Source organism: Apteryx rowi, unplaced genomic scaffold (assembly GCF_003343035.1).
Source record: "Apteryx rowi isolate R43461 unplaced genomic scaffold, aptRow1 scaffold_565, whole genome shotgun sequence".
NCBI classification, from domain to species: domain Eukaryota; kingdom Metazoa; phylum Chordata; class Aves; order Apterygiformes; family Apterygidae; genus Apteryx; species Apteryx rowi.
In genome coordinates, this window is record NW_020450833.1 from 37,383 (window position 1) to 56,774 (window position 19,392).

Genomic DNA, 19,392 nt, shown 5'->3' on the forward strand with positions numbered 1-19,392 from the left:
AAAAAGAAGTATGCATTGCATGGAGTACTATTCTTAGAACACAAAGAGAAGAACTTATCAGAATAAACACTCTTCCATCTTACAGTGAAAACCCACTTATTCCTTTTATGAAGCTTACATTAAGTGAAATCTCAAACCTCATCATGATACTGTATAGAATGAAGACCAAGACAGACAACGAGTCTTCCAGGAAGGAAGGGATGAATCAGTAAGAGATTAAAACAGTAGAACAGGATTGTTTTCGGTGACAGTTTAAAGTCATCTTTTTACTAAAGGTGTAATTTGACATTATTTCCCATTGTTTTTATATTACTATTTATAATTGTAATTGTTGACCTAGCCAGCAAGCTTTTTACACTGAGTGTAGAAGTGTTTACAGTGAATTTTAAACTCAATGTTTTTTTTTTCCTAATAAAACACACAAGCCATTTCTTAAAGCTGACAAAAATTATCTACTTAAGTAGCAATCTAATACAGCACACCAAGAGAAAAATCTCTCCCTTTCAGGAATCTTTCAAAAGTCAACTATATTCAGTCTCTGCAGAGATCTTGGTTCAGTTATAAGCCCATGTAGGGATGCAAGTTGCACACACCAACTTTTGAAGTACAGACCCTTCCACTGATTACTGAACTGCTAGGATGAAGGGTTTAAAGTTGTAAATAAAACCGAGTACTACAAATGCCTTAGTAGAAAAAGTCTAAGATTAAAAAAAAAAAGTTTTCATCTAATTAGAAATATATTCAAAGCAATAGGAAGAACCTTTTTCCCAGAAGTAAGAGGGGTATTCTCTATTTTGTCCCAGAAAACAGTGCGAAGTCAGTAGTGAAATTTAGCCCTTCCTGGTGGAGAAATTTCTAAAAGTTCAACAAAAGCACAGAAAACCATACTCCCTTCACTGGCTGAGGTGAAATCTATTGCCAGGTTTTAAGTAAAACAGAGAGAAACTGAAAAGAGTTAATTAATATCTTTCTAACCGGCTTTGATGTAGTGGGCAGCACGATCCTCCTGCCATTATAAAAATCTTTGAACAGCAAACCATTATTTTGAGAAACTCCACTCACAGTGCAGAGAAACTGCAGTTAACCCATAAATTATTATTATTTTTTAAACCAACAAATATGTATTTGAAGCAGCTTTTAACACTACAGTCATCTCTCAGGTGTAATCAGAGTGACATCGCCCAAAATCAGGGCAAATGTTTTAATATTGTCTTCAGCTATCCAGAAGTAGTTTAAAAAGTCAGTAGATGAGGAACGGTGACCAGATGAGAATTCAGTGCACCACCACAGTATCTGTGCAAATAAGACTTCTGCTAAAAATTAGTAGCTTTCATCATTATTGCTCAGGTGATGCCAAACAATTGAGCTATTTAAGGAGATAAAAGCAATCCAGGTTACAAAACTCTACTCTGATCCCTCTCGGAAGACTGATACGCTAAATATCTAATTAAAGACATGCTAGTTTGAAATCTAAATGTTAAAAAAAAATGCATTAGAGCCAGGCCATTTCTACTCAAAGCAAGAGCACGCTTTATCAAACTGCCTTTCAAATATTTAAAAGTATAGTTGTTGCAGGTCTGCTTTCTATTAACAAAATTACTTAAAGACCACTGGCATCTCAGAGCACACTAGGAAAGCCATAGAAGACTTTGAAAAATAGTAAGCAAGTCTCCTGTTGGAGTTCTGCCATTCCAGCAGAGCAAAATTCCATGGAAACAATCAAATGTCCAAATTTTTCTTGTCATTTGCTATCAGAACTGTATCTTAAATACTACTCCCTCAGGTTACTCAACAGCAGCAGTGGTATTTTAACTGTACCTTAAAGAGATGCAGATTGCTTTTATACAGAGCAAAAAGAATAGTGTCACTTTTCTAAGTTACATTGTAGCATTTAAGCTTCCACTGTTTCAAAGGCAACTTGAAATTTTCAGATGTGGACTGTGGAGAGTTTTAACCTCTTCAGTGAATGGATTTTTTCCTTCCACCTTTGCTGTTTCAACATGCATACTGTCAAGGCTCACCTTTCCTTAAAAAGTAGGGGGGTTTTTTTGTTTGTTTTGTTTTTTAATCTTTAGAAGATCATATCCTTTGAAGCATGAACAGGATTTTAAACACACCTGAATAGGTCATTTTGCACTCTAGAGCCATTATATTAAATAGTGCTCCAGGACAGAGAAGACTCAAATATTTAGCATAAGCCTGCAGACCACTCAAGCCCTCTCTCTAAATACACACACACACACACACGTATGTATGTATACAGATTTATGTGCATGCAGAGAGACAAATAAAAAACACAAGGGGAAAAATTCACTTCCTCTGCTCTCCAGACCTCCTCCCTTCAGGGCTGTATTAAAAATACGCTGATACGTGGTGCTAATTAACTTGAGCTATGAAAGCATCTCTAAGAAGCCTTCTGTTTCAGTGGGACACAGCTCATTTCTTTTTGTATTTGCCTCCTTTCTTGTATTTTGAAGGCCATCTCCTCCCCTCCTTTGCCACACTTTGAAAGGACAAACTTCTTTTTGGTCTCTTTAGTCCATGGTGGTTTTTTTTATAGCAGGAAGTGTTTTAAATAGGTTTTCTCTTTTGATCAAAATTAAACACCTCTAATTTACTCGTGCCTGTTTTATATCGCCTCCTAACGCTGTAAGAGTCTTAATTTGCCGCAAGCCTGCAAAGCATGTTTAAAAAAAAAGCTACCTTGTTAAGTCTTCATTATACTAAAAAAAATCCAGTCTCAAACTTTGTTTTTACCATGTTCCTTCCTATTAAGTGAAATCCTCTCAGACTTTGATGGGAAGAGTTAACACTGTACAGAATCCACTTTTTTCTTGTAAATCCCCAAATTTACATCAGTATCTTTTGCAGAGAAAAAGAATTCATATCCAAGCAAAGCATGAAAGAACAGATTTACAGCAGGCCTTTACATAAAATGCCTAGCTACTGCAGAATCCTCAAAGATACTACTCATCTCTGTTGTCCATAAAATCATTTTTAAGAGGTGGAAAGACCTGTGTTGCTTATATTATAAATTTCAGAGTCTTCCAGAATCCAGTGCTCATACTTATCTCAGCCAAAGACTTTGCAGACAGACATCACCAGCTGTGGTTCTTCTGCACAGTTTTTATTTGGAATCTGGTTACATCATCTTCATAGCTATTAAGTATTCTAGCATAAAACAGCTGGACATGCTAAAATTGCCTTATTTGCTCCAGGTGCTATTTCACAGGTTAAAGAAATACACCACAATCCTTAATATGAAGCAAGGACTAAAAAAAGCTCTGGAGGAAATGAAGTACTGTGTCTACATTACATGTAACCACATAGTCTATACACAATTTTTAATACATCTTTTACTTTGAATAGCACTATGCCTACTCACAAATACCGCTTCTTTCACTGTAGCACAAGTGCCAAGCAGCACTGATTTACAAAGGGCAGCAGCTTTCCAAACGCTGCTAAGTATCTGCTCTGTGGCAATAGCCTTTTTGGTATTTAGAAACACAGCAAAGATACCCAAACTGGTACACAGACAGGGAAAGCATGGTGAGGCACCTATTCAAAACCTTCTGCGACTACAGTAAGAGCTCTTGTTGTCTAATCTGGATATAATAAGGATGTTAAAAAACAAAGAAAAACAAAATTACCTTTTTATCTCATTATAATTCGAATAACTAACTTGCTTTGTAACTTACCTGAAGTCTGCAGTAGCTGCAAAGGACTCCAGCTCTGTAATAGAGAAGACACAAAGAAAGCCTTCTCCACTTCGGAAGTAGTTATCTCTAATTGCAGCATAGTCCTCCTGCCCTGCTGTGTCCAATATATCAATTTGTACTTCTTCCCCATCCAGAACTACTTTTTTCCTGTAGCTGTCTGCTTTGGTGGGCTCATAATCTTCTACAAACTAGAAACAAAACCTTTACTGTATAAAAGTATGCCTGGGCACCAAAATTAGGAAAAGAAATACAGATGCAAATGCTATTATTTGCATATAAGGATATAACAACATTTTATATTATTACAATAAAAAATAAGTAAGCATATGTATTTAGGCTGCGTGATTCAAAATGGACACTTCCATAGTCAGAGCAGGCTCTCCACAGCCCAAACTATTTATGGGTTTTTGCTTTCTTCAGCCACTATAAGGAAACTTTGAAAGTTACTTGGGCAACTGCAAATCATCAATGGCTGTGCACTAACTAAGGCTCCGCTTCTGGTCAAACACAAAATCTGTCTGGGTTCCATTATGCTATCAGACAGTCCTGACTGAATATATTTAATAACAATTTTTTAAAGGACCCTGAAGCGATAACTTGTATATTTTAGTCAAAAGGAATGTCTTTCACTGGCAAAAAGTGAAAAGATTTCCTGGGACAACAAGAAAACGATTTCCTTTCCTCTCTTCACAACAGCATAAAAGTGAAAAAAATTTGGCATCATTTCAGGAATATGCAACTCACCTAAGAGAAAAGGCTTCGAGCTACAGTACCTAAATAAGTTCCAACAGCTCCAGTGAACAATGACAAAATATACTGATAGTATGACTGAGCAATTTCTAAAAATCTCAGGTAATTTCTTAGAAATCTGAAAAATGCCAAATTACACCTTCACAGATGTCTTCAGAGTACAAATCCAAAAATCTCAAAAAATACCGTTTGTTCAATTTAATGGCTAACTTTCATACCGTGTCATATACATTTGGACTCTTTCAGAAAATAACTGTACCAATGAATGCTTAAATAACACTATGCAGCAGACATTTCATGAGAGAATTTCTAGTACAAATTCTTACCTCATCATACATAAACTGCAGTGTTAAAGCAGATTTTCCTACACCACCACTTCCCACCATGATGACTTTGTGTAAAGCCAATGAATTCTGTCCTTTAGGCTTATTTGCTGCCATCTTTGGATTGCAGAAGCTTCACAGGTGTAAAATGAGAAAATCTAGAAGAAAAATACTGCTCCATTAGTTTTCTTTTCCCTCTCCCATATGCACTCTTTAAAATGGATTCAGTTTAAATTCTTACATATCTAAGGACTTATATTTCAGTTCTGCTATTTTCAGTGAAAGCTATCTTCTTTTTTGCTAGAAACCACTCCACAAATTATACTGAGCTCATTATCTTTTTTGTGGCATGAGCAAGGAGAGCCTTCACCATTTGGAAAGAGCACAAGGGGGTGTGAAGCATCCGACAGTGATTAGGGAAAGAGATTTACATTTTGGTACGTAATGTTTTCTTTTTGAGACACAGAGTTTGTCAAGAATTCTTGTTAGTTTACCAAGCAAGACTTGAAGAAGAAAACCACAGTGAGTCAACACCACACAAGAAACCATGAGATATGACAGCTGCAAGGGAAGGAAAACAGACATTTGAAGGAATTTCCAGTTTAAGTAGCAGGCACGAAGAGACAACAAAAACAGCAACAAGGACTGGTTAGTGTACTTTTTCAGTAGAGATAAAAACAGGCAACTGTGTAATTTAAATCCTAAAAATAATCTGGTTTCAGTGAGTCAATCAGAAAACTGAAAGAATAATCTAGTTCAGGCAGAGTGGAAAGATTCAGCTTGCCTTTGCAGACTACAAACATCATTATTCTGTACATTTGGAATAGATGTCTCAGTCCTGCAACTGTTTGCCCTCAGGCACATCTCTGCACCTCACATATCAAGGGCTTTATGACAGTTAATTCATATACAATCTAATGTGTGTGTGCACATGTGCAAAAAAATCACATTACGGTTTTAGCAGAGCTCCAACATTTATCCTTCTACTCCTTCCTTTCATTCTCTACCCACTCCACCTGTCATATTACCGTATGTGTTAAAGTCAGAACATACTATCCTATAGACAGTTAGCACAGTTCTTAAAACACAGGAAAGTCGCTGTGCAGATTTACAATACCATCTTCCTAAGATTTAAGGCTAAAATAAGCACTGATGTCCAAAAAGTGCAATGACTTCCACAYTAAAGGATGTAAAACACAAGAGACATTCATATTAGCAACTGAAAACCAAATATAACTTAAACTTTGGTAATTAGAAAGCTCACCAACACCACATTCAGATGACAACATGGCTCAGTTATATACAGAAGTATCAGACAATACAGTGCAGTAACAGGATGCCAGTACCTTTGCTCAGCACGTGACTATTTGACAATCTCATACTAAAATTACATCCTTTAGCATAACAAATCATCCACTATGTGCAGTTCAAACAATTTGAATGTGAAGCACAACAATTTTTTTAAAATTCGTATCAAACTCCCTAGTCAAGGACACGCACTGAGTTTTGTTAGCAGCAGAGACACTTAAGGAAGCGCAAGAGCATGCCAACTGAGGCTCCATTAGCGATTAAGGCAGTCTTTCCCGGGGGCRGGGGCAGGGGCAGGAAGCGGCAGCCTATGGGAAGAGCTTCCTCTGGGTCACGTCAGAAACACTATTCATTATGCTGTCAAAGCATTCTGAAAATGCAATTGAAAATTAAGTGGCTTAAATTGGTTCTCCCAGAAAGGCTATCTCAGTGAACCAAGCACAAGTAAGCTGGTGTACTAATTATAGACACGTAGCAGAGAAATATAGCTAACTATAGCTAAAAATTCTTTTTAAAGCTTTAAAAAGGAGATGGATAAGTAGCATAAGAACAAGAAATACTTCACTTTTGGCCATCATGACCTAAACAAACATTGCTTTCTTTTCACTCAAGAGGGAGTACGAGAACATGAAAATAGCTCCAAGCTATGTACATTTTCAACCTACTGCACTGCATTTTGAACTACTCCGCATTGTTTTTGCCTTCACACTTTTTTCTTAAAAGGAAAAATGTACTGCGAATGTCAGCCTAACCTGCTTTTTAAAATGTATTTCAGGCAGGTAATATAAGGAATCATTCCTCTGAATTCCAGTTCTCAGCTGGCAACAGCTCAGTTTGACAAGTTTTGATTACAATACAGACCCTCAGAAGCACAGAAACTGAAGCACTAACATACTTGGATATGCCCTGTACTAACGTTGCTAAGCAGAGAAACAGAATACTCTTTTACAAACGCTTCAGTACTGAAGTACGTCCAAATGAATTTAGCAGAACCTCTAACAGGTGAGTTTGGGCAAAATCAGTACTACAATCTGTGAAAATTTTCAAACACATAGTAGTCACACTTCACTGTAATATTAATTGTGTATTAACCTACAATCTTTTGAGATTAACCAACATGAAAATTCATATTTTATCAGAAGCTCCAATTCAACTAGGAGGATCCCAGTGCAACAAAGAAGTTTGAGAAGCTGCCACTTTTTGTACCTTCTGCAACAGTCAACACTTACACTTGTGAAAAACCATAACAATGACATCCAAGCATAAAGATCCTTATAAACACACAAGTTAGTGAAGGTGCTCCTTTTCACTGTATATTCTCTAACCAGAAAGATTTTCTGGCAGCCAAGCATTTTCAGAAGCCTTGATAATGTCTTTTCAAAGCAGCATAAGAGATTGAGTCAAAGAAAAACTCAGAATTAAAAAAACCTGACCCAACCAGTTCAAGCAGTACCCTGAGTCATCCATTCATCAATAACTGTCAGTGAACAACATTCCAGCAAGATATTGAAGACAGCAAAACTCCACGCTACCACATACTTCAAATCTTAAAGATAAGCTTGTCAAGGGCTTCTTCAAATACATCAGCAGCAAGAGGAAGACTAGGGAAAATGTGGGCCCTTTGCTGAATGGGGTGGGTGCCCTGGTGACGAAGGATGCAGAGAAGGCAGAGTTACTGAATGCTGCCTTTGCTTCAGTTTTTACTGCTCAGGCCAGCCCTCAGGAACCCCAGACCCTGGAGGCAAGAGAGAAAGTCTGGAGAAAGGAAGACTTCCCCTTGGTGGAGGAGGAGTGGGTTAGAGATCATTTAAGCAAACTTGACACCCACAAATCCATGGGCCCTGATGGGATGCACCCACGAGTGCTGAGGGAGCTGGCGGAAGTTACTGCTAAGCCACTCTCCATCATCTTTGAAAGGTCATGGAGAACAGGAGAGGTGCCTGAAGACTGGAAGAAAGCCAATGTCACCTCAGTCTTCAAAAAGGGCAAGAAGGAGGACCCAGGGAACTACAGGCCAGTCAGCCTCACCTGCATCCCTGGAAAGGTGATGGAGCAGCTCATCCTGGAGGCCATCTCCAAGCATGTGGAGGACAAGAAGGTGATCAGGAGTAGTCAGCATGGCTTCACCAAGGGGAAATCATGCCTAACCAATCTGATAGCCTTCTCTGATGGAATGACTGCCTGGRTAGATGAGGGGAGAGCAGTGGATGTTGTCTACCTTGACTTCAGCAAGGCTTCCAACACTGTCTCCCATAACATCCTCATAGACAAGCTCAGGAAGTGTGGTTTAGATGAGCGGACAGTGAGGTGGCTTGAGAACTGGCTGAATGGCAGAGTTCAGAGGGTTGTGGTCAGTGGTGCAGAGTCTAGTTGGAGGCCTGTAGCTAGCGGTGTCCCCCAGGGGTCAGTACTGGGTCCAGTCTTGTTCAACATCTTCATCAATGACCTGGATGAAGGGACAGAGTGCACCCTCAGCAAGTTTGCTGACRATACAAAACCGGGAGGAGTGGCCGATACACCAGAGGGCTGTGCTGCCATTCAGAGACACCTGGACAGGCTGGAGAGGTGGGCAGAGAGGAACCTCGTGAAGTTCAACAAAGGCAAGTGCAGGGTCCTGCACCTAGGGAGGAATAACCCCATGCACCAGGACAGGTTGGGGGTTGACCTGCTGGAAAGCAGCTCTGCCGAGAAGGACCTGGGAGTGCTGGTGGACACCAAGTTAASCATGAGGCAGCAATGTGCCCTTGTGGCCAAGAAGGCCAACGGTATCCTGGGGTGCATCAGGAAGAATGTTGCCAGCAGGTCRAGGGAAGTGATCCTCCCCCTCTACTCAGCCCTGGTGAGGCCACACCTGGAGTACTGTGTCCAGTTCTGGGCTCCCCAGTACAAGAGGGATGTGGCACTACTGGAGCAAGTCCAGCGAAGGGCTACAAAGATGATTAGGGGACTGGAGCATCTCTCTTATGAGGGAAGGCTGAGAGAGCTGGGCCTGTTTAGCCTAGAGAAGAGGAGGCTGAGAGGGGATCTTATTAACGTGTACAAGTATCTTAAGGGAGGGTGTCAAGAGGATGGGACCAGACTCTTTTCAGTGGTGCCCAGCGACAGGACGCGAGGCAATGGGCACAAACTGAAACACAGGCAGTTCCATCTGAACATGAGGAAAAACTTTTTCACTGTGAGGGTGGCAGAGCACTGGAACAGGTTGCCCAAAGAGGTTGTGGAGTCTCCTTCTCTGGAGATATTCAAAACCTGCCTGGACGCGATCCTGTGCAACGTGCTCTAGGTGACCCTGCTTGAGCAGGGGGGGTTGGACTAGATGATCTCCAGAGGTCCCTTCCAACCTCAACCATTCTGTGATTCTGTGATAAATACTCTGTCATTTTGTAGTGCGAAGAGGCTCAGTGAGGTGAGTTTGCTCTTAAGTGCTTCACAATCCAGGAAAGAGGTATAATGCTGGTAAAATTCAGGGCTGCTGCAAGGCAGACTATGTGAAAAGAGAGAGAGAAGTAAGTTACAGACTAAACAAGTACAGTCTGATACTGTGCAAACAACACTCCTCCCAGAGAAACTGCTTCGAAGCAAGTATCCCACCAGAGAGAAGAGACCTTGAAAGAGAAGGTTTAAACTGCTGCTACACTCTTCTGCCTGTTTAAGTCTGCTTTTAAAAGTGAAGTGGAACATAGATTCAAATTTTAACAGTAAGGCACCTGATATGACATTTCATACAGAGTAACTTTTTCTACCCTTAAAATTGATGTAGCTTGACTTACTTCCGTAAATGTCCATAAAAAGCATTAATTTTGGTCATAGCCACAGTTTCTTTACTTGTCCTCTTATAATTATGACAAAATTGACAGGCAAGAACCCTGTTGTATGCAGCTCAAACAAAGAATACTTTCATATTATGTGTACCGTGATGTTTAAAAAAAAAAATCTTTACAGTGTAAAATTGTTTTGGGGTTGGAAGATAAACACAGGCTCATCCTACAATAGAGTTCTGTGTCACCCTACTGCAGAGAAACATTCACACACAGCCAGCAGGGTGTTGTCAATAGCTGTATTATCCATTTATGCAGGTCAGCTTTGTACCACACTCATCAGAAATCCCCACCCCAACAATAAAGCTGAGGACATACACAAAAGTTTATTTTTAAACAACTCTGTGTAGTCCAACAAGTCAGRAAGGATGTGAAAGCCTAACTGGCTCAACAATATACACCATACCTTCACTCAGAAGAGCAAGCGCATTGTCTAACCACCATGCTATGGATCTCTCCTCACTTCTGCTGCAGATAAACTCCAAAGAAACTGCCCTTTTCCAACATGTTAGAGCAAATAAGGACACAAACAAACAAATCTCGGTGGCTGCTGAGTCAAAGTAAGCAGCTCTCACCAAAGCTCCTACAGCTGCTCATTACCTGCTTGCAGATAACCACCCCCACAATTCTGTGCTCCATTTAATGGCAGGTTTCCAGTTGGAACCAGGATCATTTTTGTAGAGTCAGGTTAGGGAGTGATTAGATTAAATCAGAAGAACTGCAGGAAAAGCAATTATAATTCATGTTAGTATCAGCAACAGCACCTTGTTCAACAGTGTAGTAATCTGGTCCAGAAAGAGGAGTAGGTAGGAAAATAACTTTTAAGATCATTTTGGGTAGCACTAGGAACTTGCAGCTGGAGTTGTAAAATTGTTGCCTATCAAGTGACTGGCTTCTACCTGTAGCAATAGTAACTTTTCCAGAGTTTCACACATTACACAGCAGGCCCTGTGTGCAAGAAACACAATGTTATGTCCTCTCCCCAACGGATTCAAACACAACATTCAGTTCCGAGAACCAGAGGGGTGAGGTGGGCAGGGTGCCTGTAGCAAAGCAACTGGGGCAAGAAAGCTACGTAAGCATCACGTTAACTTCTTGCATAAACTCCTGGAACTTTGAATGGCTATCCAGATCCACAGGAGCACGTCAGCTGATCACGTACCGGCACATGAAAAGAGGTTTTCATCTCTAGGGACATCTTTGGGATATCTTTGCAAACATATGGTAGGGAAGAAGAAATTGAAGTAGGAATCTTTGATCTCCCTACCACGTTAGTCTTTATTTTGTCCTCCCATCTACTTCTTCAGCCTACTAAATTGAGACCTAAAAAAATATGTTTATGGGTGAGAAAACCTTATATGCTTTTTTTGCCCCTCACTCATCTTGCTCATCTAGTCAAATTCAGAAGAATTCTCTTAATAAAGCCTCTTAACATGTCCCATTTCTCAGACATTATTTGGAAATGACTTGTTCTTACACAATAACCTCTTCTAAAACAATTAATCGAAGCCTGCTTTTTTACAGATTTGTGCCAATTGTCCTTCACCTCCCTTTGCAATACGCTAATACACATTTACACTTGCATTAAAAGGGAGCAACAACATGACCAGCACAAAGTATCTGTATATTAACCCAAACAGGGCTGAGAAATGTTGAGCTCACATTGCTTCCTTTCCTTCGGAGGCAGCACTAATACAGATTTGTCCCTCTTTAGAGAGGGGATGATTTTCAGGAAACTTATGGGAACAATCAAATCCAAGACACCTAACCCTCTGTACCTCAAAATTTACCTGAAACCAGCCAACAGCAAAAATTAAGGGAGAACAGAGCAGGTGACCAGACAGACTCATTTTCTTAAGGAATCTGGCCAAAAGAGGCCAAGAAGCTACTCTGTCCATTTTGATCCTCTGGAGTCTCGTGAAGGAAACGTCAATGAGAGCAGCCCAGGGAAGGAGAAGCGTTACATTGTGAAACCACATCATTACAGGCACAAATTCAGCTGGCATCTTCTGCAGCGCTGTACATAAAGCTGAATGCAGGCTTTGTGAAAACGCAGGTGTCCTTAACGGGACAACTTTGACTTGTTGCAGAGGTTTGATCGAAGGGGACTAGTTAAACATGGCTTTATGTTTAAAGACAGATGGTACAGTTAGTATAATAGCTTCTAGTTAATAAGTAGAGATAGCAGCGCCTTTCTTCAATTACRAAACAGTTTCTTACATTGGCATTTTTACAGCCGTCATAAAACTATGATATCAAAATTGAATCCGGTTGTTTTGTTTCCTTCCCTTTAACAGAAGATTACATAAAGATTTGTACGACTGTCATATTAACCTCATTACCCACTCACTTCTATGAAGAACAACTTTCTTCCCTGAGGACTGTTTCATATAAAGAGCATCAATTAGAACTGGTAGATCACGCTTCACAGCACCTGCTTTTACTCTGTTCTTTAAATCAGTGAGAATAAATTTGATAAATCTGGAGGAATACAAGTGATTTAATTGAAATATATGAGCTAACTGCACAAAATTAGGAATGGCACATAGTACGGTTTGACCAAAATATTTCCAAAAAGGCAAAATGTTGTATCAATCACCGTATGATAATTAAAGAAAATTTAGTAATAGCTTCAAAAAAAAAAAAAAAAAAAAAGGAAGCTTAAACAATCATTTTTATTATGGAAACTAGCAACTGCACTATTCTGCACCTTATATTTAGCATAATCTCCCAACTCCAGAAACATTAGCTACAATTTTTTAATCTTATTCTGATGTGAAAAATTATAGTAATTACTTGACAGTAACTCTATTTTCTAAAGTGAGTTTCAACAGTCTCCAAAGTTTCTTAGCTCCTGCAAAGCAATTCACAATTCTGTTGTGTCTCTTGGCCGATGAACTTCAAGTTCAGCACTCTCAGGAAAAGTGCAGGAATAAGAGTAAAAAAGAAAAAAAGAAAAAAAGTGGGTCAATACATTTTACATCCCCAGAGAATATCGGGAAGATACCTCAGCAATGACTCATCTTCCTACAACAAAAATGTTCCTGGAAATGGAGGGAGGCAACTCCAGGCAAGCAGAGCCTAGCTAGTCATCCCTCCCAATAGCTGGTTCCAATTACAATATTCAAACCACATCAGCAGAAACACCCACGACCCTGAAATAGACAGGATACATGAGGACATAGGATGGGATACATGATGCTAGCTGTTTCAAGAACTGGAGAGTAAGGAAGCTTTTTAGGTTAGATCAGCATTATTTTAATAAGTGACATTCCATGTCTCAAATTTGACTTGTGTTTTTATTGGAATAAAAAAAGCATTAATGTCATAATATCAGTATTGTATTAAGGTAAAACAAATATTTCAAAAATTAAATTAAATAATCACTACAAATTCTAAGTAGTAGCCTAAAGAAAGAGGAAATCAAACCGAAATTTTTAGGCAAATTATCTTAGAACTTACCAATCTCTTTAGACAACGAAACAGGCCTTCTGAACCTCAAACTCAGAAGAAGTTAGAAACACTTTCACAATACGGCCTTTCCTTTCTCCTGAAAATAAACCTTCGATGTAAACCTGTTTAACTGGAACCCGGATTCATAGCTTCCCATGACTCTAACAAACAGTTATCAAACCATAGTTAAGGTCTAACAGGAACTCTTTCCAAAGTGTCCTAAATGGCATGTGTATCTCCCATATGGCAAAATAAATTTACTAGGGTGACCACCCACTTACTAAAACAAAGCAAAGGGCAGAGTTCAATCTCTCAGCAGCAGCAAATCTCCTCATGCAGCAGAGTGCGGTATTTCCCAGCTTCTTGAGATAGGTAAGGTTGCAGTTCAAAGTACCTAGGCACTGAAACAGGAAGAGTTAACCAGCGAACTCTTCAAGTAACTAAGGTCACATCCTTCCTACAAGTTGTATCATGCTGCTATTAGGAACAGTGGTCACCACATTCCAGCAGCTCTATCACTCTTAAAACCCCATCACAAGAATTARGATCCCTCCAGCAAGTCACTAAACCCTTAACAAACAGTAGACAAGTTTGCAGACTTCCTGCAGTTTTCCCAAGGTTCAACACAGCCTTACTGTCAGTTTCTTGGTTTAGCCAGGAATTAAACAGCAGCTTCTTGAGTGAAAATAGGTATGTATTCCATATGTTTTAAGTTACCATTTCAGCATTTTGTTACTAAAAAGCCTCTTTTGCATACTGCAGGAGCAAGAGGACTTCTGGGAAGACACTTCAAAGAAATTCCTCTAAACCCATACGGAATGGCACAAAAAACTTGACAAACTGAACAGCAGATACATTCTTGAACAAAATCAAGGTCTTAAGATTTTAAATCTTGCAGTGTACTGGAAAGAAAATGAACAAGCTACATCATTGTCCACAGAAAGAGCTGACAAAATGCATGACACTCAAGCCTGTGTGTTCACAAGGCTGATATAAACCGAGCCTTTCACTGTCTGACTGATACTCCCATACCTTTCTTTCTGGCAGCACAGGCATTTGCAACAACTAGGTGGAAAACCAGTTCAGAAACTGCTCTGGCCAAAAATCAACCTGTATTGGTTTCTGGACAGATCAGCTACCTAAACAAGCTTGCTGGCATAAAAGATGACCAGAAAAACACATGGCTGAGCATGGGGAAAGCAGGACTGCAGCAGCTCCAGCATATAAATGCTGTGGAAACACAATGCAAACATGAGACTATTTTCCTTTTGTTCAACTATAATTTAGCACTGCTGAACACTCCCCACTTTTGATAAGTTATGTGATGGCTATTATGGAATATCTGGAAGACATCTAGATACCTGCAATGGTTTATCTGCACTGATCCAGAGATATAAGCAGGAAAGGAAGCAGACTAAAGCACAGTACCTAAGTTAACACCAAGACCAAGTTTATTTTCATAGTTCAAATGACTGAAGTTATGCCATGAAGTAGTTTTTGTAATATACACATTTACAGAAGAGTCTAGAATACTGTTTCTGCTTCCTCAAGCTCATTACATGACCGGCACCCTATGTCACTTGTATGTTAACCACCAGGAAACTTAGCTTTTTGACACCGATAATGTTAAAATGGCACTTTAATGCCAAGTGTATATGTCATGCCTTCTCCGAGAATACAGACATACACATCTAGACTGTTAAAAGAATGTATTCATTTTGTACTGATATAACATTATGAGAAGAGAATTAAGAGTAACAGCAGCCATGGTAGAAGAAAGACCAACCATCCCCCTAGTCTGTCAAAGTTACCACTCTAGAGACTTACAGGTTCATCTAGGAAAGATTCAGAGACGAGAAAGCCAAACAGGTACTGTGGTACTACCGGGGATTTTCTAATATAAGCAGAACTAAGGAAGAAGAACAGGCTAAAAGAGAAGAGGGAGACCTCTGTAAAGAGGCTCCCATACTAAATATCCTTTATCAAATCCCTTGAGAAAAGTTGTTACATTCACGGGAGATGTTATGTAAAGCCGCTACTAACAGTGAATTATATTTAGCATTTGATACAGGACAAAGACTTTTTTTTTTTAAAACATAAAATGCAAGTCACAATGCATAGCCTATGAGGATGAATTTTAGTTAAACAAAATCAACAACTCAGAGCCATAGGTTAGTGCTATTCCACTAGAGTAAGAACTGAGGGAAGCGCTTAAGGACACAGTTAAAGTTGTGTCACCTAAGACATACTAGCCACAGCCATTTTCACCTTGCATTTCAAGTGCATGAAAGCACATTAGGAAGCTAAGATTTCTAACCGTGACAAGTCACGCATCACTCACACTTGCCTAGAGCTGCTGCTTCCAGCTATTCTGGAAGGCAACAAAAATGGAGTTCCCTGGAAGGCACTGTTCCAGGACTTGCAGCATGAGCCTTAACATTTCACCTTTAAAAGCAGTTCAAGAGCTCTGCTCTCAAAAATTTGCTCAGAGCATAGTCAGTGTCTTGAAAACAGCTTTTTTTGCCAACCGTATTTCAAAAGAAACCTCAGCCACATCAGCGTGTCCTTTTTGCCCCAGTACACCTAGAGTTACTTCAACATTCACTAAACAAACTTAAGGAAGATTTAAATGCAAGTGTGTCAGCATGGCTTAACAGAGTAGTCTTTAAAGTCTGAAGGCGGCTTCCAAAAGACATATTGGAAAAATCTAAGTTTGCCAGAAACAAGTCCATAATCAGGTTTTCCTTGAACATAAATACCTCATTTATTGTCAACAACCCTGTACTCTTAAGTTAAAAGTTCGGTATGTCAGATGTGCATTTTCTATGAAAAAAAACAAGCATTCATATATTCATTTTAAGGCCAGAAAGGAGAATTAAGATCCACACTCTCTAACTGTGCAACTCCAGCTGAATAGTTTTGCTGCTCTACAGACAGGACAGTAACCTACTACAGAGAGAACCAGAAACAAATAGTATCTGCAAAACCTAAACAAGCTCCCACTAGGGCCTTCACAGGCTGCACCAAGCAGTGTTAAGTAGTCTACAGTAGGGAAGCCATCGGTATATTCTAGTGGTTAGAAGCAGTCTGGTTTTGCTGTATACATCTCACTTCACTGTGAGACTAATTCTGATGTTGATAGCTTAAAAAACTTATCCTGCTCAAAACACCTTATTTTGCCTCATTAGCCAGTCATATAGTATTACAGTGAAAAATCACATGGACACCCTGGAATTCTTTCAAAGCATTAGTACAGACAGAATGTACACAGAAGCCTTGTTTGAATAACTCTCCTATGAAATTCTTGACATAGAAAAAGTTTAAGCTTTCAAATAAAGGATTTTTCAGCCAGGCACTGCTGCCTTCTGTGGGGTCAGAGACTTCTTGGATGAAGTTTCAACAGCAGCAGAGTGGCAATACCAAATACACTGTCCTTCACGTTTTATCAATTGGCTTCTGGCAGTGAAGGATGCAGGGAACAAGYGCTCCAGCAGGTGCAAACACATTTATATCAAAGGCTGCAGCACAAATGGTGCTAGCGCACAGGCCCAGACATAGGCACCAGACGCTGAGAAGCAGGTACCACCAAATTCTCTGTCTCCTCCTCACAAACACAGGCAAACGCTCTCTCYCCCCACAACAGGCAGAATGCATCAATACACCAGCTGAATGGAACCTAATAAAAGAGGAGCATGTTGGATTTTGCATTTCAAAAAAATTCCTTTTTTTCTCCTGGGGAATCATCAAGCTACAGCAAATAAACTTCATTAGTAAGATCTGACTTGGCGAAGTAAGTTATTTCAACCATTTTATGCCTTAGCCATCTGTTTTACCATCCAATTACAAATTGTAAGTGCTCTTTTGTAGTATCGTTGTAAAAGTGTTACTTTTGCAGCCATATTTTGTTCTGGTGAATTCCCTCTTCCAGTTTACACATTGCACAGTACAAATCACTCTTCCTAAAATCCTATTTTCTGTTTTATTCATGGGAAGAAGATTTCATTATGGGTGACTCACTGAATGAGCCTGGTTTGCAAATACACCAGGACTTGCAATTAACCTTCTGAGTAGGTGATTCAAGGACACAAATGGTTATAGAGCTGATGTTAATGATGGTAATACAACATTTGTGAAATTGGAACAGTGCTCAGTCTGATCTCTCCCGATTTTTAGAGGTTGTTCATTTTAAGATTACTGAATCTATCAACTGAAAATTCAGAACAGTCAATCTAGTAGACATGAAAGACTCAGTCAGACAATTAATTGCCTTTTAGTTCAATGTATGGTAAACAATAGAGTTTAATGGCTACTTACATACTATGGGCATGAAACATACAGTGGCTAGAAGTTGACACCATTTGATCCAGGATCTTTGTACCAAATTTATAATATTCCAGTCAATTTATCAACTTCCATATTCAGTGTCAGGGCAAAGTGTTTTTGATCTTGCCCCACTTAAAAGAATAAGGATTAGATTTTTCTTCCAGGGCCACAGAAGACATTTCCAAGTTGAATATTCTCAGAACACACAGAAATAATTTAAAAAGTTTGCTTTTTGTTCTTATTCGAATTCTTATTGATAATTCAGAAAATTGAAGAATCGTTAAATGACTTCAATAATAAAACTGTGCAAGTTCTAAGTGTTTCACAGAACAAGCTATCTAAAAACGTTCTTCACAATTACAGCAATGTACGCAATCATGCATCAATTTCTGAACCCAGAAGCAAGCAGAATTTTCATCTTAGACCATCTGGGCAATCAACAGAAACAGCTACCAAAAACTCCAGATAAGTAACAGAAGAATTAGTTTGTTAATCACACTCCAAATGAAAGGAATTGTAGATAAGGCACCAGTAAGGACGGTAYACTACTGCACATCACTAGATGGGCCTGAAGCCTTACCAATTTAGATGCTTTTATGCATACACATATAATGCAACATAAGAGCCACAAAGGTATTTCAACAGTGGTCACAGACCACATCCAGTTTCTTTTAAAGGTCAGCCCTTTCAGGGAAGAACTGTTATAGAAGTCTGTCTTTGGTGAAAACTGGTATCTTTATCAACATTTTAAACTTATTTAATCCTACACAGGTTGCAACACTAAACACTAGTAAGTGTGAGCTGTATTCCTTTCTGAACACAAGAACTTTTTAATTCCAGTAAGAAGTATGTGTGACCTCACCCCTTTTTGATGTTGTATGGTGTAATATGGGATTTCCTCCAGTCTACAAAACCTTCACTACTGCTGGACTTACAAAAATACTTTATCTCCAGCCTATCACTTCCATGTTTTCAATTCAGCAGCAGTATTTCTAATATCGCCAGTTCTGCACAGAGCCAGAATGTAATTCTACAGCTTCCCCTCCCCTCCAGAGGGATTTTTTTCTTTAATTTTTTTCTTTCTTTCCTTAATAAATATATATATATATATAAAAATAAATATATAGGCTGAGTGCCTGCATAAAATCTGGAAAAGTTAGTTTTGTTAAAACACATTTATATTACAGAATCACAGAATGGTTGAGGTTGGAAGGGACCTCTGGAGATCATCTAGTCCAACCCCCCCTGCTCAAGCAGGGTCACCTGGAGCACGTTGCACAGGATCGCGTCCAGGCAGGTTTTGAATATCTCCAGAGAAGGAGACTCCACAACCTCTTTGGGCAACCTGTKCCAGTGCTCTGCCACCCTCACAGTGAAAAAGTTTTTCCTCATGTTCAGATGGAACTGCCTGTGTTTCAGTTTGTGCCCGTTGCCTCGCGTCCTGTCGCTGGGCACCACTGAAAAGAGTCTGGTCCCATCCTCTTGACACCCTCCCTTAAGATACTTGTACACGTTAATAAGATCCCCTCTCAGCCTCCTCTTCTCTAGGCTAAACAGGCCCAGCTCTCTCAGCCTTCCCTCATAAGAGAGATGCTCCAGTCCCCTAATCATCTTTGTAGCCCTTCGCTGGACTTGCTCCAGTAGTGCCACATCCCTCTTGTACTGGGGAGCCCAGAACTGGACACAGTACTCCAGGTG

General features: G+C 39.6%; 1 protein-coding gene across 4 annotated transcripts in view; it reads right to left on the reverse strand.

The window, feature by feature from the left end:
• The window catches only part of RALA (RAS like proto-oncogene A), a 34,288-nt gene that overhangs the window by 6,553 nt on the left and 8,343 nt on the right, over positions 1 to 19,392 (reverse strand). For 2 of the 4 annotated variants that reach the window (XM_026082013.1, XM_026082014.1), the window contains exons 2-3: positions 4,796 to 4,950; positions 3,699 to 3,907 (exon numbers count right to left, since the gene is read on the reverse strand). In XM_026082013.1, the coding sequence (XP_025937798.1) occupies positions 3,699 to 3,907; positions 4,796 to 4,909 (323 nt within the window). In that variant the 5' untranslated portion in view covers positions 4,910 to 4,950. Of the gene's footprint in view, positions 1 to 3,698; positions 3,908 to 4,795; positions 4,951 to 10,518; positions 10,610 to 10,682; positions 10,838 to 19,392 lie in introns of those variants that run through there. The other 2 variants (XM_026082015.1, XM_026082016.1) reach the window with 2 other exon arrangements.